The sequence below is a fragment of the Apteryx mantelli genome, chromosome 8 (genome assembly GCF_036417845.1).
Source record: "Apteryx mantelli isolate bAptMan1 chromosome 8, bAptMan1.hap1, whole genome shotgun sequence".
Lineage (NCBI taxonomy): Eukaryota > Metazoa > Chordata > Aves > Apterygiformes > Apterygidae > Apteryx > Apteryx mantelli.
In genome coordinates, this window is record NC_089985.1 from 31,386,390 (window position 1) to 31,407,401 (window position 21,012).

General features: G+C 43.1%; 2 protein-coding genes across 4 annotated transcripts in view; one reads left to right on the forward strand and one right to left on the reverse strand.

Annotated features, from left to right (window-relative positions):
* The window catches only part of RPS8 (ribosomal protein S8), a 72,682-nt gene that overhangs the window by 43,252 nt on the left and 8,418 nt on the right, over window positions 1-21,012 (forward strand). The gene's annotated exons all lie outside the window — the stretch shown is intronic.
* Window positions 206-20,689, reverse strand: KIF2C (kinesin family member 2C). Of its 3 annotated transcripts, XM_067301104.1 has the most exons (22): window positions 20,554-20,689; window positions 20,346-20,440; window positions 17,772-17,876; window positions 17,488-17,536; window positions 15,670-15,717; window positions 14,527-14,649; window positions 13,757-13,870; window positions 13,220-13,320; window positions 12,818-12,913; window positions 11,576-11,630; window positions 11,327-11,489; window positions 10,950-11,040; window positions 9,291-9,354; window positions 7,976-8,067; window positions 7,611-7,753; window positions 5,861-6,065; window positions 5,307-5,417; window positions 4,711-4,778; window positions 2,801-2,909; window positions 2,607-2,723; window positions 2,111-2,234; window positions 206-740 (listed from the first exon to the last, which is right to left on the reverse strand). In XM_067301104.1, the coding sequence occupies exons 1-22, from the start codon at window positions 20,615-20,617 to the stop codon at window positions 661-663; spliced, it is 2,217 nt and encodes a 738-aa protein (XP_067157205.1). In that variant the 5' UTR covers window positions 20,618-20,689; the 3' UTR covers window positions 206-660. The 3 variants fall into 3 exon arrangements, with proteins under 3 accessions (XP_067157205.1, XP_067157206.1, XP_067157207.1); XM_067301105.1 differs by lacking the exon at window positions 15,670-15,717; XM_067301106.1 differs by lacking the exon at window positions 5,307-5,417.

Sequence of the window (21,012 nt, forward strand, 5' to 3'; positions counted from 1 at the left end):
TTGCTAAGCAAGTTCTACCCAGCAAGATCCCAAAAATTAAGAGAACATTTATTTCAAATGATTTTTTATGTAAACTTTACAAGTGTAAAGACTTTAAAAAGAAACTTCCTCCAAGAAGCCAGCCCACCTCTTCAACGCCAACCAGTCTTCATGGGCTGCCAGACTTTAGCAAAGTCAGCAAGAAAAATATTTTATAAGATAGAAGTTAATTAAATCCAGGAACATTTATTTATCAAGCAAACTTCTTAAAATACTGATTTTTTACAATTACATGTAGTCCATTTTCTTTCTAGAAAAGCCAGACTTGCAGTTTTGCAACATTTCAAGCACATCTGGAACCAAAAATAGTATGTACACTAGAAAACTATACATGTGTATTTAGTTCTATTAGAGCAGACCATAGTCACTTATAAAGGGCCAGATGTTAGACATCCGGCAGACTCTCAGGTCGCCCCTCCCCAAGCCTTACAGGGAGTGTTTCTAGCAGAGTCTCTGCCATGTACCCTGATACCAGGCCATGTAGGGAGAGAGGCTGCAGTGTTTGCTGCCTTCAGGCACGCCTGACCTACACACTCTACCACATTTAAAATAGGAGTTACACAAACCACTGACATATGCAAGACATACAGAAGATTGCTTGTGAACCACATTTTGCTATATTTACTGAGGCCTCTGCTTGCTCATCTGCTTGCTGGCTTGCTCCTCCAGTTGCATGGCAACTCCCAGGGCACCTAAAGTTTCTGGAAAGGAAAACAGGAGTGTCAGGGAGACTGACCTGGTAGCTGAATTCACCAGCCCCGCTGTCTGTCCCAGCAGTTCAGCAGGGCTCTGCAAGGGCCACAGAGGGAAGTAAACAGGGCAAGAACAACTCAACTGACATCAGATCATGCCTGGTCCCACAAAGCCCTCTGGGTATACTTGCTCTTTTTTCTACTCATCAAGAGTCTCAAGCCTGAGGCTTGCAAAATTCAAGCTAAATGCCACTAATCCATCCATCAAGAGCCCCAGAGGACCAGATCTTCCTGGCCTGTAGCACAGAGGGTGGCAGGACATTTACACCAGACTCCTGTTATCATGTCACCCACCTCCGCTGGTTGGTGAATGGAAGGATATTGCTCTCAGGCTGCATCCAAGATGGAAGGAGTGTTAGGGCCAGCCTTTTAGAAGAAAAATCACTACTTCTTCCTGACAACAGTTCACTTCAAGGCCATTATTTTCATCTTCATTTGGAAAACCCTCACAGGCAAATGTTATCCAGGCTGTAATGGCTTAAGTGTCATTCAAAGCCCAGATTACTGCAACAGTGGCAGAAGACTAGTAGTTATCAGCGTAGTTCCCCTTAGTCAGGCATGGACTGCCTAAGACAAGAACTCTGTTACCATGCATCAGCCAAGCTCATACATCTGCCTTGCTGCCTTCTCCACCACTGCTTCAACTAGCAGGTTCTGAAAGGAGGTAGGCAGTGCAGAGGGAACAGACAGCTGACATCCCTCTGGCACAGAGCTAGGAGACTTCCAAACCAGGTTAGAACAGCACAGTTGGAAGGATTTTGCTACACATTCAGTGATGCCCTATATTAAGGCAATCACATGCCAAACAGGTGCTGGCAGACATGGCATATGATTGTCTGCCAGGCATATCCTCATAAGTGGATGGGTCTTAAGGTCTGACATCCACAAAAACATAAGCGGAAACAGCGGGCATACCCCAGTGAATCCCTAGCACATGGCACATGGACCTGTTTAAGTCACCATTTTTTGTCCAAGGCAAAAGGTAAACTACATAACTAGCCAAAGAGACTTCAGTCCATCTGCTCTTAGAGGATATTGCTTTTGCTCAGGGGAGGGCAGTTTTCTATGGCAGTGAAAAGCAAGTGGAAGTTACTAGCCATAATCTTACTTGGTAAAGTGTAGGCAATAGGACATCTCAGGTCTGTTCCTATGATCGCTTAGTAATATGATCAGAACTGTAAGCTATTCAGAAGGACTGGGTGCTCAAACCCCCATAGATATGTTGGTATTATTTTCAGATCTTTGAAATCATTAGTGACAGTGCTAGTAGTGACATGTACCTTCTGGAGCAGGCACTATCTCAAGAAGTGCTAACATACCTCCAACACTAAGGATATTTCTTGAGCTCTCCTCTACGAAGTACTTGGCTCTGCTGACAAAGGTCTCAAGATCGTAGTCTGGTTGCTCAGTCATTCCCAAGAGGTAGTCAAGTTCAGTCATTTTCTACATTTTAAAAGAGGGACCATTATGAGAAATCAACTCTCCAGAAATACAATGAGTTTTTTCAAATCTGACACATGAATTAACAGAGCTGAGCTTCTACAGACCAGTAGCTCTCCGTGTTCATTAGCAGCAAGTGGAGGTTGCTAGTGGGAGGGAAAGGGGGACCGGCTGGCTGCAAGCACCAAAATGGTCCTGTTTAGCCACTTGGGCAGAAAACCACAGGAATAAGTTGGCAGTAAAGGAAAGGTAATACCGCTGACACCATTCTTGCATTAGAGCCCATGGCCTACCCATTAACACTTGGCTTAGACAAGGCAAGCTGCTGTCAACACACAGAGAGCATCTTAGGCTGAGCTCACCTCTTCCACATACCTGTCTCAATTCTCTAAGCTGTTCTACAACCTTCTCCTCCTGCTCACCAATTTGAATCATAGCCTCACGGAAATTGAACATGTGGGGAGAAAGATCTTCCTCCTCATCCTTGGAGAGCTGCAAGAAAGAGTCCAAGTAAGAACAGCAAGTAGTTACCAGCTTTGAGATCTGTTTAGCCCACTGCATACACATACATTGTGTTGAAGACTCGAGCCTTCTCCACTGGTCTCTGTTTCCTCATTCTCAGTCTCCATGTGATTCTGTGTTTCACCACCTCCATTGTGAGGGCTGAGCTCTTTCACTCTGCAACAGGAAGATTTGTCACTCCAACTCTTCTTTCAAGAGTTTCTGGGCTGCAGCATCACCAAGCAGCTATTGCAGTTGATCAGTGCTCACCAGGAAGCATTTAGCTTCATTAGAAAAGTTCTGCATTACCACCCCCAGAACAAGTGGAGCAGAACAGCCCCAGAACATGGGCAGAAACCTCAAAGGGCTGTGGGAAGGCATGCTGAGAGATGTTAGTCTCAGTGCCCAATCAAGCCATATTAATCTAGGACCTCTACAGTCAAAAAATGTCCAAGTACACAATGCTAATAGCCTCTGTGGAAGACTCTACTGACAATCTTCCACATGTCAACTTGGTCTTTCATGACCAACCGAAAGGACTTTCCAGTATGGAAAGAAAAGGAATAAAATCAATTTTTTCCACAGAGAGACCCTCTGTGCCAGGACAGGACTATAACAACAACAAAAATCATGGCTGATTATGTAGTGCTTGACATAGATGCCAGACACCAGCTGGGCACTTCATTCTATACTAGCGTCAGCTTCACATTTCCAGCGAGTTTCAGCCTGCACACCCCTTTCCTACAGGTTGAACTTGCCTTGTGCACTGGCTAAGAGGCCAAGGTGCCTGACTCAAGGCTAGAGTCTTACTAGGAAGCATAACACCTTAAGTCAGATGTTGCATTTTGTCCTATATTTTCAGGTGAGCAGGCATGACCAGAAAAATGCAACTTTGAATCAGGAACCAAATCTGGGAATCTGTCAAGACTCACAGTATTCCTGAATGCTTATGACAGAAATTGCCATACATCCTTTCAGAGAGTGGAGTAGAGTGCTCCTTTCCTGGAAAGGAGGGGATGGAACCAAACAGCCTTTTGTGAACAGAACAAAGGAAGGTTCTCAGGTCTGATGTGTGTGAATGTCTTCTTGTTAACATGTGACAGAAGTCACAGGCTCTGCAGCTACAGTACACAGAGCCACACAGCACAGCATCAGCAAGAAAAAATTCAAGCACCACTGACCCCACTGGAAGAGGGAAAAGCTAAGCCAATTCTCTAGCTGTTGGGACTCAAAAAATACAGACTACCATCCCTGCAGCCATGGAGTCTGCCTCTCCTTTTCACTTGCCACCCTCACTGGAGAGTTGTAAAGGCATCTACAGTAGAGACAGGGAGCCACTTACAGCTCTGTCACAGGGGTTCAAGGGATGAGTGAGACCCACAGGGAAACCTGGGGCTCAGTCTCTGCAAGTCTGCCCCAGAGGTGCCCAACACCAACCATAGGGCACTCAACCCCCACACTTGCCACTTGCTTCTTGAGGCATCTGTTCTCTCCAGGTCCTTCAGGTTTCACCCAAAGTCTCCAAGGTGCCCTACTCTATTAACTGATATCAAAGTCTATCAAGGACACAGTGTATTCTTCTGTCTCATCTGTAGGGCCAGGTCAGGGATGCATTCTTAGCACACATGTACAGATAGGACCCTGCACAGACCACTAACAAAGTAAAGGGTATGGAGAGTGCCATTCAGGACATTTTTCTGGCAGGGTAAACTCACTACAAAAAATAAGATAATCTGAAATCTAGAGTGAGACACTGCTCTTCTGAAGGAAGGAGAAGTTAGTCATGGTTGTAATGCAATCTATTATGCTCCAGGCAGAGAGGACCCAGGTTAATTGCAGAAACCATCTCTAAGATAATTTGCCCTCAACCTCTGAACTGCCATCAGGGGCAATGACAGCAAGAGAACTTTTCATCAGAAAAGCAGCTAAAACCCCTTCTGCAACAGGAATAGAAACCCCAGGTCAGAAAGGCCATTACCTGTCAGCATATCTCAGTGTGTTTAAGGTGTACTCGCACGAACTCATGCCTGGAGAAATCATTGCTATCTGCAAACAGAACAGAAGGCCTCAGTAAGCCCCACATCTGCCTTTTGCTCACATTTAAGTAGCCATATTAGGGGAAGGGTCAGAATTAAGATATTCTGTCAAGCCCATTTTCCTCTATGGCTCCTGTGAGACATGCCGATAGCTGTGAGAAGCTGGGAAGCAGAATAACAGGATCCAGTGGCTCTGTAGCCAGCTTTCCACTGGCTTTGTGTATACCTACTGTGCTACACCTCCACAGGAAGCAAAGCCCTTAGAGGGCACCAGGCTCTAGTGTAGATCCATTGTATGAAAGCAACTTCTGCAGCCCTGCTCCTACTGTGAGTCATCAGGAACTTGGGCAAAACTCACTGGTTTTTGATCACAGTTGCTATGGTCAGTTGAGGAAGAAACTGGCTTGACTGTTTTTCACAGAGAACTGAAGCTTTGTGGCTCAACATCCCCTCACTCTAGAAGGAAGGCATGCAGCTACCTGATTGCTTTGTGGTGCTCAAACAGGTGTGGGTTTGACTGTGCTGTGCACGTACTCACCATACAGGTCCTCGAGTTTGTTCCTATGAAAGAGTCTCTTAGCACCTGGGTCAGCTTGCTCTCCCGGAAAGGAGTATGAGATTTGTTCTGCCCTAGAGCTCGAATACATTCCTAAGGAAAGACAACTCTTGTGAATGCAATGTCTGCATCTCTTCTCAAGCAACTGTACAAGCTAGCAGCAAATGACTGCTGGTAAATCCAACAGGCTGGAGAATGGTCATCTCCATTGTTCTGTAAGCACCTCATAGCCTTTTAAATATACTCCAGGTATTTGACTGTCACAGTCACACCTGGCTTATCTAGAATATGAATAAACAGCCAACTTGAACAAAGTTTGCAATGGCTGTAGCAGCATCTGGCCTGACAAGAATATACTGCTTTTCTGGAATCATTCTAAATGGAAGCATGTGCATCATTTTCAGGGTTAAATACAAAATCGGGATCTTTTTCGCTGTTATTTTTCCTCTGTGCTGGAAAGAAACAGAACAGATAACCCAGGAGATAAAGAATCAGTGTGTTGATTAGCACCATTTCCTCCCTGTGTTAATGCTCACCTTCAAAGCCAACAAGCTCTTGTTGATTTCTGCCCCTTCCATCCGTGTCTGCCGATCAGCACTAGATGTATCTGCACCCCTTTCATTTCCTGCCAGATCCACCAAGGAAAATTTGCCAAGCATTTTTCCTCTTCGGCGTAGTATGATTTGGAAGCAAGCATGGGACCGGGAAGAGCTAGCATTTGCAAAAGTCTGCCCAGATGTCCTACAGCAAAGATGCAAACAAGCATTAGTATTGTGTCACAGAACACACAGCAGGTCATGACAACACTAGACAAGGCCTGAAGTCATTCATTTAAATAGTTTAACCTTCCCAGTTTTATCCTACATATTAATACCTTAAGTTTGTGTGAATTATGGAATCACCTCTGATATAAGAGCACAGAGAGACTGTTGTGAGAAGTATTTGAACCTACAGCCTTCAGCCTCCAAAATCGGGCTATTTAAGCTGCCTCTCTCAATTCAGCCAGCCTGCACTGGAATGCCTTTGTAACTGCTATTGCCTTCCATGTGTTTGGAGCTGGTACAGCACCCATGCTCCCTGGGAGGCACACCTCCAGCATTGCATCTCCATGTCACAGCAGCCCACACATCATTCTCCTAATGCATCTGTCATTACACAGTGAGCAAGCCAAGCTCCCCACTTAACAGCATTAGCTGTGCTAGCACTTTTAACATCATGGTAAATGCTCTTCTCCAGCCAAGCTGGCTTGGCACTTAAGCTTTGCTGAGCAACCACAGCTGCCCAGTCACTATGACAGAGACTGGTGACCTATAAGTTACCAAAAATCTTCCTGTGACCTTCATTATCATTTACCCCCTGAAAAGGCTGGCAGGTTCACTGTCCCACCTGCATCCCCACTGCTGGGGGAGAGGGAGGTTGTCCTAAAATACTGCTGTGGGAAACCAGAGTCTGAAAGGTTAAAAAACAAAACAAAAACACATAGTTCTTGACTGAATTGTCAGCCAAATAGCAGAGTGCTGAATGAGCTTTTATGATGCCCTTATCTGCACATGCAATGTAATACAGAAGCCAAGGAGTTCTCATTTGCCAAGTAGTGTTTCCATCATAGTTACAGCATAACCAGACAGGTAAGACTTGCTAATACAGACTCGCTGTTCACAAGTCCCTGATTAAAGACACACCAGTATGATGGCAGGAAGTGCCCCAACCACAGCCTGCAGCCAGCCTGCCAGGATGATGAGTCAAGCCTGTGGCTGTCCCTCACCACCTTCTCTCAAAGATTCTGCAGATAAGATCCCTGCATGACCTGCAGCATTTTTCCTGCTATCAGGAGAGCTCATCTGGCCTGCAGTTAAGCCAAAGCATTTTTGCAACTGTAGTTTGAAGACAGATGCTCTTCCTTGTTCTTATAAGCAACTACTTGTGCCTCTGTCAGCTAGCTGATACTTCTAAAGAGCAGATACATAGACTATGCTCAGATCAGCTGTGGCACCTGTGTGAGCAATCTCCTCACATGAATGGTTTCTTTCTGGAGAGATATGAGGACATATGGCCACTATGGAAAGAAGGCTAAGCCCATCCTTGCCAGCCTTTATTCTATAATCCTCTTGCTTTCATGCAGAGGTGCTGCTCTGCATGACAGTGCCTGCCTATTCCTAGCATCGATAGGCCTGCTCCTGTTTGAAGGCTTGAAGGGCCTAGGCTACAGACATCCATAACACGTTTTATGGACATGGAAGTGTAACACAACATGACTGTTTCCATATTGGTTTTAAGGCACCAAACCTGCAGGCACTGCCCATCTCAATCATTCTGATGACATCCTCAGCACAGCCGACTTGTCTCTCTTGGAGGCCAACAACCTGGACCTGCTGCTTGCCATCCTCCAGGACTCGAAGTTTTGCCTTCTTATTCAAGAGGTCAAACACCTGTATTCAGGCAACAAGATCAAGGCAAATCTGAATGCAGTCTCTCTGTATGTAATTTGCACCATCTTTATAGAAATCTGATACCAAAACAGCACATGTTTAACATGTCAGTTCCAGACATACCAGAACAAGATACAAATAAATTTCATTCAGCTACTTATCAAACACACAGTCAAAGAAATCAGGCAAACATTTAAAAAAACAAAAACAAAACACCCATACCTTCCCATTGTATATTTCAAAGAATGTCACATAGACTTCCAGATCCTGATTCCTGTACCTGGGCTGGCTTAGAAGGAGGAAGACGTCTTGTGCTAGTGAAACAAAGGAGAAAGCTTAGATAACTAGTTTAAAACATGTTTTAGTTGCTACTTGAACTCTTTTCAAATGTCCCTCAGCTATAAGACAGTGTCTAAGAGCTGAACAACAGGCATCCCAACCAAATGCTAGTGTAACAGTTGTTCTACCATCTGGAGAACAGCTTCAGCAGCATCCTCATCCAGGAACTGAAGACATGATTGGGAGGGAAATGGAAGCTTCTACTATTAAGGTCACCAGCAGACAGCAGTGCTTACTGATCTGGTTTGGTCAGCACAAGCACATATCTCCCACTTTGGCAGAACATTAGGATCTACTATTGCTTTTGACAGGCTTGAAGAATCACATATTTGTGTTTGAAGAGCTTCTTGTAGACAGCCTAGAAGATACTATTCCCTAAGCATCTCCATTTGCTGCTGTTTGGAAACAAAATACCAGACTAGCTGGACCTTTAGCTGAATCCAGTGCAGCCTCTCATGATTAGAAGGCTTCACATTTTGAAATTGAGCTCAAAAGCAAAAGTTTTCCTTCAGGGCCAGGTCATAACAGCTCATTTTTCAGGGACTAGCAAACAGTTGTTCTTGTTTCAACAGCCTTGCTGTACAGGCTGTTTTCACAATGTGCCTTTCAAAAGTGAAAGTAGAAGTGGCCAGGGGTCATTGTGCTTCTGTAGGCATTATTGCAAGGAGGGGCTTCTAAGAGCATTTGTTGTCTGAAAGCATTTCATATGTGCTAGGTTTTTTTGCATGTAATGCTTAGAGGAAAAAAGTCAGGACCACATATGTTCATATGCTTTCTGTCTAACAAGCTTTATGTCAGAAATGGGTAGTGTTCTGCTTCATTTAAGTCAGGGATTTCCAAACGCCATCCTTAGCTAAGAAAAAACAAAGCAGAAGTAATCAAAATTAAATGGTTCAGCCCAGCAAAAGTCAACCAGAAGATATGCCATCAGTTTGCCTCAAAAGTAAATATCTTTTGATGAGTTAGTGTTAAATAGCAGGCTGACCTAGGAAGTTACAGACTGGATAAAAATATTGTTTGTGAAACACTGATAAAAACTAAATAATCATACCTCCTGCAACAAACTCCACTACTTATTTATGAAAGCACAAGTGCTTTTACTGGGAATATTTTGAGTATCTATAAAGAAACAGACCTTACTATTTAAGAAAAAACGCACACAATTTTGATTCACATATCTAAAGAAGAATCAACTTACATGCAAAAGCATATATCCCCTTTGATGCATTCTGTGCTCTCCCCGAGAAGTCTCCACCCATAGTCTGTGAAGAGAAAGGCCATCACTGAGGTAAGGTGTGGTAGAAGCAAGTCAGGTTACCATATTTTAGTCCTGAGAACATGGTAGGAAGTCATTATGTATAAGCTCTGATATCATTAGGATCATTACAACACAGTGCAATTCAGGATAAATTTAGTTTTGTGCTTCCATATCAGTTCAGAAAGATGATCTAGACTATGCAAAGCAGCAGCTGCATGCCTGTAAGGCTCTGCAGTGCTATCTCTCCATAAGAGTTCAAAGGAGTTGGTCCTCCAAGCAGTAATTCATGGCCTTGGCAGTGAAACCAAACAGCCTAATTTGTTAGGAGCTAGATTTGCTACTGCTTGCAAAAACCCATTTACATGGTATCAAAACACATCCAACTTCTAGACGAGACAATACTTTTTATTCCTTTGACCAAGATACTTCAGTCCCAACAAGTATTTGGCTACTGCTATCCTGGTGACTCACTAACATTTTAATATTAAACAGGGAGTCAATTTAAAAGACACCTCAATCCCAACAAGACACATTTTCAGTCTACCAGGGCAACATTCTAGTTTCAAAGTGCACCTTATGATCCTCACACTAGTTCTGCACCCTAGGATCAGGAAGGAAAAGTAAATTCCTTGCCTGCGATTTAAATGTCTTAAGGTTGTGTCAGATCAGGGTGGGGGGGAAGCAAGCAAACCAGAAAACCTATTTTATTACTGGAAAAGAAAAATCTCCAGGTAGTGTGCAAATATTCGGTGACTTAATCTTGATACAGATATGTATGAATCCTACAGCTCACTGCTTAACACTAATGATAGGAACTCCTAGCCTAAAACTTGCATCTAACACTAGAAGAGAGCAAGCTAGTCTGGTCTAGTCCAGATCACTCTGATGTGAGATAAAGGTTTCTTGCAGGACAAGAGGGCAGAACTGGCTCCCATGTCATGGTGTGAGGGAAGAGAATTGCCCACTTTCCTTCCCTATAATTTCCAGAAGACGAAAAATTAAAAACAAGACAAGTTTCTGAAAAATTAGAGCCTAACACTTTTGAGACAGAAAGCACAGTCTGATTCCCTTAGAACTGGTAGACTGGAAGGAGTGATTAAAAAAGTGAATAACTACCCACTTCACAGGTAATATCAGACCACTTAATTGTCCATGTACAATATGAGTCTTATTTTTATATAGCCACTCAAGTTCTTGGAATTCCTCCAAACTCAAAATACAATATAGACAATATTTTCATCTGTCCCAGATGTAGGCTAAATAGCCCTCCTTTGCAGACAGGAATTAGGCAGAGACAGCAGTTTGATGTGAGTAGCAGCCCTGGCTCCATTACTAACACATCAGGACATCCTTGGTTCCAAGTCTTTAATAAGCCAACTGTGGGACAATTTGGTATGATTTTCCTCACAACTTCAAAGGAAATGCACTAATACTCTACAGAAAAAGAGAATAAATTATTGACAATGTAATAACTCGTTTTAAGACAATAAAACCAATTCAATCTCCTTATACAATCCTATTCATTATCAGCATCTCAAGGAGCTTAAATATACTTTAGATAAAGCCAGAAAATTTGAGACCTTAGAGCAGATAACTTACATGCGTTTTGCCACTGCCTGTCTGGCCATATGCAAAACACGTCGCCTTTCCACCCTCAAAGATAGTCTGTACAAGAGGCCTAGCAGTGAACCTGGATATTCAGAAGGTAAAAGACAGTTAAGGCAAGTAGTTCACACTCTGCTTCGTCAGTTTTTGTAAAGAGACTTATGTCAATACCTTGAAAGGCCAATAAAAGCAAATTCTTAAGAAATCATCAAGGCCACACCAAAGCTAAGCTTTAGACTTTTCAGTCCATTGGTTTCCTCCAAAGAAAACATTTCACATGTACTTCAGGTAGCAGTTTTTAAACAAGGATACCATCTGGCCATAGCTCTGTGCTTTTATCTTGTAACTTATTCCCAGTAAGAAAGCATTACCTGTATACCATTTCATTAGAAGAGGATTCATCAAATGAGAAGTCAAATCTAAATGCTTGGGTTTCAAGGTATTTTGTTAGATCCACTTTCAGCTTTGGCTCATGCACCAGCAGGACACACTTGCTGGGAACAGTAATCACATCACATTCCTTTTTTAGAAGTTCTGTTGATGGAAGAGACCCTCATTTTTAACATGAATAAACAATGTCAAACGGCTCCAAGTCACAGCTGTTCCATCAGTACACTCACCTTGTTTATTTAAAGGACGTTTCCTCACACAGACACAAATCCTATGTTCTTCTATCTAAGAGAAAGATAAGAAAACATGTATAATTCCTTCCCAATTACATCCACACCTATTTAGCATTGCAGAGAAAGATTCAGTGTTCCCTCACATCCACCTTTCTACATATTGATTAGAGTACCTCTGCTACAGATCAGTTAGCCATTCATGCAAGGATTTAAGTTTTAAAGTCCATTCAATACAAAAGAAGCCTAAATTATTATAAACAATTTAACCATATCTAGCATGTTCAACATATCAGGTGAAAATGCTCCCATGCTAAAAGTGCCCCAAATATTCTATATGAGGATTAGTGAACGTTCAGTCCTTTCCCAACTTCTCAGTGACATCAATACTGCAACTAGGGTCAAATTCAAGCAAATCATTATTTTAAGCTGCTCTAGTGTGTTTTTTTTTCTTGTCCTGGAGTTTAATGATACAGTAAGTTTAGCTATTTGTTCAGCCAAGCTACACGGTTTTGGAAAGTACATATCCCATTGGCTGAGGGAGAAAGCAGATGACAAAACCATCTCCTGTCATGCGGCAATTTTACACAAACAGCTGGTTCTCAGCCCAGTGCAATGCAGGTGTGCAAACCACCCAGTGTTCAAAGCTAGTCAGCACCTACTTTTTTGTTTGAACTTAAATGTTACCATTTTTCAATGATCATAACACAAGGCTTTTGCTAGCCAAGAACTACTGTTCCCTGGTATTAAACAATGCCACCTCTGGAGGTGAAGATCTCTCCCATTCCTCTGCTTTTTTTCCTAGTTTTTGGCTTCCACTTTTGCTCCTCACTTTTTTGACCTAGTTTAAAGTTACTCAATATTTAACTTATGAATGGTAATATTTTCCATTACAGTGCAACGATCTGTTTTAACTTATTCATACATATACCTACAACAGACTAAACTGCTACATAACAGGCTCTGCCATTTACAAACTGAAAAATACTGATACCACCCAAAACATTCCATGATAACTGTAAGTGCAACCTCTTAGCTAGCGACATACACAAAGTAATGCAAGGCAGCTTAGCCCGAAACAGGAAAGAGGTAAGTGACCTCACATTTACCACTGGGTGCCTCAGAATCACAATATCCACACAGAATCTCCATGGAGCAATTTGCTCATATGCCAAAACCTTGAGTACAAAATAAAGTTAGAATATGTACATGCTGCAGTCAGTGGCCTCAATATTTACTTACTGGGTCAGTTATAGATATTGGTTGGCAGTCCAAAGTTGCTCTGAATTCTCTGATCATCCGTGCAAATTCCCAATTTGGACAGCTGCTGTCAAACTCCTGCATGAAAACCCATGAACATGAAGGGAATCAGTCTGCTAGAAGGTAAATAATCTGCCATAGCAAAAAAATGCCAGAGCATACTAAACATAACCAACTGTACATAGCTAGAAATTCTTTTACTTGAAGGCTGCAAGATTCAGAATTTTCTGGATCTAGAAATAATCCATCCTTAAATACAGATTTGCAAAAACAAAGCCTGGCATTCTATCTTTCCACTTATGTCCAAAATGTTTTAGTTTAACTATAGGGATATACTATCCCATAGAATCTCCCCTTACTAGTGTATTGTAAAGAATACTCCACCTGTGCACGTTTTGTCCTGATTTCACTGATCTGAGCTCTCTTTTCTTCTCTCTTGTTTTTCATTTTCTCCATCTCTTTCACAATGTTAGACCTTCTCCGAACTAGATAAAAATCAAAATGTTTCCTCAGATTAAGTTTTCATTCGATACATTTTAAGCACAAAGTGTTTTACAAATATTTTCAACTTTGCCAGGTTACTGAGACACTAACTTGTGCAGGAAACAATCTTCTTCAGGAGGATGAACTTCATTCATTATATAGTGCTTCTTTCCCAAAGCAGATCTGCCAACTACAGAAGCTGGCTAGCAAGCCACACTATTACTCTGAAGTAAAGGCAGTATTTCTGAGGAGATTTTCTTTTAATAGAATTACATATTTAAAATAAATATACTCAAGATTTAACTTACTTAAAGACTTAACTTTAACTTGCTGTTAAAGCCACCTTTTTGAAGCATTAGCCTATGAGTGTACAAAGCAGCAATCCCTGTGATGTATTACTGACCAGTGTGTCAGTTCTTATCCACTGCTCCCCATTACCTGGGTTTGCTGAAGAGCTCGTTCTAGCAGGAGGCAGATCCTCTATATTTCCATTTACATTTGTCAGTGAGGGTTCTGGGGCACAGCTCAGCCTGCTAGCCCTGGTTCGGCCAGCTGCAGAAAGAAGCCAGATCAAAGACAATAATTAGATCCTAAAGATCAAGAATAATTTTATAATTTGTAAAGCCCCATTTGAGAGAGGAAGGGAAAGGGATAATAAGGCTGTTAATAAACCTTTAATCTACTCTAATTCATAAGCAGTCTAGCACTCCAAGAACAAAAACTATCTCAGTCTCACTTAATAAAGTAATATCCTCTTGAGTAAGATTTTACCCCTCCCCCAGCAGACAGTAAAGATCCCCAGCTTTGAGAAAGGAGCATCAACTGCTATTCAGATCAAGCTCCTACATGGGGAAGGATACAGAGCATATTGTCAGCAGTATTAAGACACTTCCCTCCCCATTCTAGCACTGCAAATGCCACTTTATGCTGTTAAACAGATACTATATCCAACCACGTGCATGACTGCAGCTCTCTGGTTAGTAAAGCATGTCTTCCTTCAACACTTATTTCTGAAGTCCTTTGAGAACCCCTTCAGGAAGGAGCCTTGGATATTTATTTGGTCAGAGACCTCTTAGTCTCCCTTCTTTTATATACGAAGGGGTGGGGGGAGAGTTGCTCCTCCTCCTGGACTTACAGTTTACCTAATTAAATACATATTAAGTATCTTGCTTCATATTAGCAATTCACTGGGTCCTTTCTCCGCTCACCAGGAATTGCTGAATTGTTTCTTGTTTGCGTAGAAGTGCAGGGATCCACCTCCATCTCATTTTCCTGGAGGCTGCCCTGAGACTCTGTGATAATGGACATCCTGGTGGAACGGCCACGCAGAGCTTTGGAGATACAAACTCAAGGTCAGCATTGTGCATCAGACACTCTGAAGTTTGCAAGTAACCATGTGCTCATAGAAGTATAGAACAGAGGGGACCAAGGTGTGGTTAAAAGGACCATTTCCAGATCTCAGGTGCATTAAGAAAGTGCAGGACGAAGCAATGCTGCAAAGGTAGATGAGTAAAAAGCGATCATGAAATATACCACTAGAGAAAAGCAAACAGTTCATTCCAGATTTGCAGCTCCAGTGAAATTTCCTTCCAGATAGCACTAAGGATTTGCTACTACAGCGTTTCCAGAACCTCAATAACTAGGAAGAGGCAGTTCAAATCAGGGAACTGGGAAGCCCTGTGAAGCTTCACATGGGCAGGGCTATGGATTAACTATTTAATGGTGACAATAGTATTGCAATCTAGCAATGAATGTTTCAAAGGCTCTATCACTAATTTTGCTGCATAGAATACAGAGCAAGTTATCTGAGGAAGCTCTAAGGGAAAGTCAGGATGAAAAGACCTTATTTCTGATGCCTTCCACACCTAAAGGGAAAACTTGTGGGCAGCATCATGCCTACCACCACGACACCCAAGCACTGATGGTCTGTTTGTGCACAGTGGGGTGGGGCACAGCTTGATGACACCGAATTCAGCTAAAAGCCAGACACTATAGTAAATCTTTAGAAAGGCTCATTTTGCGGGCAATCTCTGTAGTCACATATCAAGGTATATTTCTTTCCCTGACACCAAGTCCCTGCCCAAAGTCCCTTGCAAAGCTTCTTGATGAAGGGATCAGAACATGCATCTCAATGTAAGGAAAGCAAATCTGATATGAAAAATCTGAAGTGCAATATGAATATTAGAACTACCCTCACCTCTAACAATCACAAGAATTTACCCAGAATTAATCACTATGATTTCCAAGGAAATGAGATTTGTTTCAGGTCAAGGATTAATTCCAATTCTGGATCAAATTCCTTACAACTGTGCCCATGAAATTCAGTGTTCATGTCTTTATTAACTCTTTACCTGGAATCTTCTGCTCAGGTGCAGAGACATTAGGTGTCACTGCTGCAACTTTAGGGACAAAAAAGAATCAGTTTCATTATACTCAGAGATGGCATTTTATTCCATTTGCTTTTGTCACAGATGCCCAAATCTGATCTCACCACAAACTCAGCAGCATTTTTTTCTGGAATGAAACAGTGCTCCTGGACATGTATACCAACCGAAGGATTTGCTGCATCTAAATGGGTTTGTTTCAAGTCATTCTTGTACAAGAAGATATACAGCATCCTCCAGAACTCTTAGAGTCAGAGAACTTAGGCAGTATCTGTTTCTCAGTTAACTCTAAAAGCACTATTTACTTCTGCTTCTCCCACCTCCCTGAGGAGCTTGATGTAATACACATTTCATAGTGAGATGGAGTGAGACACCTCCTGAGCTTTATTTAGTCCTAAAACTGAAATCTGAAGCCAAAGTTAGCTTTCTAATTAGAGCAGCATGGAGTTTGTAACAGGACAGATACTCCTTGTCACTCATGGGATTTAATAATAATATTTGAGGAATACTGAACACATTGCTTCTCTTGTGTACTCTGAGCAGGTCTTCAGGGACAAGTGTGCCTGTAGCAAAGGCAACAGGCATTTCAGATTTGCAACTAGAAACTACGCTTCAGGAAAGCAGTGACCTCTAATAACATTTTTTTTCCTCCATCAGTCAGTGACTGGATTAAAAGCCCTTTATTTCTCCAGTCGGCTGTCCATTTTCATCAACTGACCTGTCCACAGATGGTCACTGCTTTACCACACCACTTTTCTAGCCAGTTCACAAATGCATGGAGAGCTCTCTGGATCTGAGGAAGATCAAGATGATCTAGTACAGAATGATGTCGGACACATTAAGTTTCTTGGACTACTCCTGTCTCTCAGAGGCAAAGGGATCTGTACTGTCTTCTTCTGGTACCATGTTCCCTCTCTTGCATCGCATACAAGAAGGGTCAGACAAAAACAGCAGTTACAGACCAATTGCATGGAAAAGCACAAGTTCTGGCAAGCGATACACTGTAAGAGAATCATTAATCTGCAACTGCTAAACCTCAGCATCACTCAAGTGTATTACAAATAGACCTGTAATGCTGCTGCTTTCAAATCACAAAAAGCCCAGAGAGTCAATTAAAAAGCTAACAGAAGATAGAGAAGATGGGAGGGTTTTTTTAACTCCTAACACCTCAAGAAAAGGAATTCCTCAGCAATCCCATGCTTTCAGATGTCTCTACCTTCTGTGCTGACTTTGCTCAAACTATTTGTCTGACAGACAATCAGTGAGGTATAGCACACCAGCTAACATTTTGGCTGCCTAGTCTAAAGTGTCTTCAGGAATAAAGCTCTAATTATTGTCGAGGGGACTATTTGAAGAGGAGACAACCATTTGTCATGACTATTTCTTTTTACCCTTTCCGTTCTCACTTTGAGATTTCTCTTTATCTTAATTACTGTCACTTACCTTTTGTTGTTTGTGGCATTAGCCAACCTCCACGTGAAACTTAACAACTCATTGCAACAGGAACTGTCTAGTGACATTTAGAAGGGAAGAACTACAACAATGCTGCAGAAGAGGGCAGCACATCAACAAACCCCAGCTCACAGGAACAAGACAGCAATCTGCTGGCAAGGGTCTGCACTCAGGAGTCTAAAGTGTTTATATGAACCAGTATGCTCAGAATACTCATTTATTAGGGTGCCTAACTGAGCAGCCTTAAGATGCATTAAACTACAATACTATGGCTAAAACTGAAGACCACCTCTATTTCACACGGTTATAGCAGAGGAAAGAATATTTTCTCACCTTCACGTGGAGCAGGAATTTTTGAAAGGGTTGTTCTACGTTTCTGTTTCTGGTGGAAGGAAAAAAAAAGAGTGCTGTAAATAATCAGAATAAGCCATAAACATTTAGCACAATGCTAAGAGACAACATTAACACAAAAAGGATTTCTGATCAAAGTCCAACTACAAGCCAGAACACACAAGTTAGAGACCTCAAACTTTGAAACTGACGGTATTTATAACACCTATTTTCCAGCCTGCTGCTGTTGACACTTAGGAGAGACTAAAGTACTTAAAAACACTTACCTGTACAGTTATATTCTCTTGCAGAGGAAGGTTCTCTTTCACATCTGCAGCAGGTATTTCTTCTGCTAACTCAGGATTTATTGTTATCACATCGTCAATCTCAATCTACAACAGCAGAGGCAAGATTTTCACAGAATGGAATATTGTCACTATCGCTTAAGGCAATTTTTTTTTACATTGACTTTCATTACAGGCAAACAAATCTGACTCACTGCTTGCCAAATGTTAACTTAAGTTGCCTTGACTAACAAGGCAGTAGTCCATATTCCATTTGAAGAGTCTCATACATCTAAGTGTACTAGAAGAAATGTGCTAGTTAAACCATTTACCCTCATCTGCCAAACACCACACGGCTCTGCAGGAGCCATGGAGCACTTCTGAAGAGATAGGCAAAGCACATTTGGCATCAACCTCTTTAATCCCTTACAGCTAATCTTAGTAAATCTCAGACACTCTGACTTCTGTGCTAGGAGAGTGTTAAGAGTTTACTGTGCAATTGCGCTTGCTGAAATAAACCTCAAGGAGCTACTTATACCTTGGAAAATGAAGAATTCGGCATTTAATCCATGACAAGTCAAGTCAGTTCACCTGCATTTTCCCTCGCTATTGCAAGCAAGTGATTTCACCTAAGGCCAGCTCCAACCCTCTGCATGACCCTCTGGTGAAGTCATAATCCCACGTTTACAACATTCTGCAGCTCTGGAAAAGCACCCTGTCACAAACAGCCGCAGGGCAGGGGGAGCAATGGGCAGGCAGGCAGCCAAGAGCAACCTTGAGCACAAAAGACAGTAGCTCTTGTTTTGGTTTTTCAAACCTAAACTCGTAGAAGAGTTTGAAAGCACATGCACGCAAAAATAATTTGGGGTATCACAGCAGCTTACACTGGCATTCACCTACAACCAAAGCAACACAAAAAACACACCAGGATGTTCTTAAGTCCTGAAATAACTTTCGATTTATTTGATTAAAAAAAAAGTCCATGCAAAGAGCAAAAACAAGCAAGTGAGCCTCTGTAAAAGGTGTTACACCACATTCTTATGCAAGAGAGGTAATTATAAAATCTGATTTTATACAAAATCTATAAATACTTAATCAGAAAGTGAATCAGCTCAGAAACACATTTATGTGGACAGTGCATAAGAGAATTTGCTGCTGTGTTTTGAACAGCCTCTTTATAGAAACATTATCATAATTACACACACAATTTACTCAACAGTTATTTTTGCAATGTTGCATATTTGAATGTAGCATACACACAAATGGTGTAAGAGCAATTCAAAGAACTAGCCAACAACAAAAGATTTTAACTAAACTCTAAAGTGCATATGCTCCCAGAGTAACTGGCAGGACAAACACATTTGCTCACTTTCCAAAGGAGATTTTGTTAAGTGGCAGGTCTTCAGCTGCATCAACCTCAAGAGCCCTGGATTCCCACCTCCCCCCACCAGCTTCATACAGTATTTTACTTTACACTAATGTAGAGGCTTTGGAAATCAAACTTAGTTCTCTTAATATACCACCTTAGCAATCACACTTTCCCTAAAACCCATAGGCTTGTCCTTGTACAAGGAAGATTTAATCTGACTTGAAGTAAAGTGAGGAGGGACATGCAAACACAGCAGTTCTATCACCAGAGGCTCATATCTCATTCCCTACATTTAACTAGGACACTTTTGACTAGCGCTGTCCAAGCGATTCAACTCAGTCAATGCCATTATTACCTGGATTCTAGCCCAAATCATGGTTAATTCCCCATCTGTTGTTCTGAAGCATATCTCTGTGCAAAGTTCTCATTACAAAAAAAACCCACAAACAAATAAACAAAAACAATAGCTTTAAGAAAAATATAACAGTCCCTAGAGAGTAAGACACAGAGGAACTACAGAACAGAATACTGCAAATCTAGCTGGGAGCGTTTCAGAATTCTGGATTCCAAAACAAGTGGGATAAATCTGCTTTATAGCTAAAAGACCTCGAGAGATGTCCCATAAATTCTAGATATTCTTCCAGGTCCACCATGATTTGTGTTTTACTGTTAGGCTACAAACAACACGTATGATAGGTCAGAGTATCAATCCCATGTTTACCATGCAGCTAGGAAGCCTTAAGGAAAGCTTGAAGGACACTTGAGGGCACCAAATGCCAAAAGGAAGTCCCCAGAGCTGGGCAAATTACAACTCTGCAGCATTCAAAGTTACCAGCCAACAGCAGGAGCAAGAACCCAACATCCCTCCCACCTGCTCGCTCGGAAAGATTGAGCGCGCTGTCCCAGTAAGGCTCCACAGCAGCCACAGCTCACGTGACTTGCACATATCTTACCTATACACGTTTATTTTAGTGTTGTATCTACACAACCAAGTCAAATAAGTATAGAGGTGCGCTGGTCCCGAACCACCTACAGCGTTACGGGAGAAAGCATTACTCGTGCGAGGGCCCACGCAGCACCCAGAGCACCAGACAGGACGGGCGTTACAAAGCGCCACCTTAGACGGACGAACAACACGAGAGCTTTTCAAGTTTCGGCCGCAGCCCGAAGCCGCAGCAGGTAGAAGCCGGCCGAGGCACGGGACTCACCTCCTTGCCCTTGATGGTGCCGCCCTCGGACCACTCCACGGACACGGAGCAGCGCTCCACGTTCACCGTCTTTATCGTGGCGTTGTGGATGAGGCCTAGGAGAGGGCCGAGGTGAGCGCCGCGACCCCAGAGGAGCACGCGGGCAGCGCCGCGGGGCCCAGCTTCACCCCCTCCCCTCCCCCCCGGCCGAGGCGCCCCCGCCCCTCACCGTTGCTCCGCTGGATGTTGACGACGCGGCCGGGGCAGATGTGGCGGTAGAGCCGGGGGTCCATGGCGCGGCGAGGACGAGGCGAGCGGGCGGCTCCCCAGCAGCGGCGCCTCTCGCCCCAGCAGCCAAAGACAGGCCCCGGCAACCGCCGCCGATTTAAACACCGCGCGCCGGGCGTGCCGCGGCGCCTACCGGGAAGCGCCGTCGCGGGGGACTACGCCTCCCAGCCTGCTCTGCGCGCAGAACGGACTACAGCTCCCGGCATGCCGCGGGGCGGCTGGGCGCGGGCCCGCGGACTAAAGCTCCCAGCAGGACGGGAAGGGCCGCCGCGGCTCCTGAGGGCCAGGAGCATGCCGGGAATTGTAGTTCGGCGCGGCGGCGGCGCTACGAACGTGCGCGCGGGGCCGCGGGGCCGCGCAGGGACTCGTCAGCAGGCCGGGGGGCGACGCAGGGAGGGCG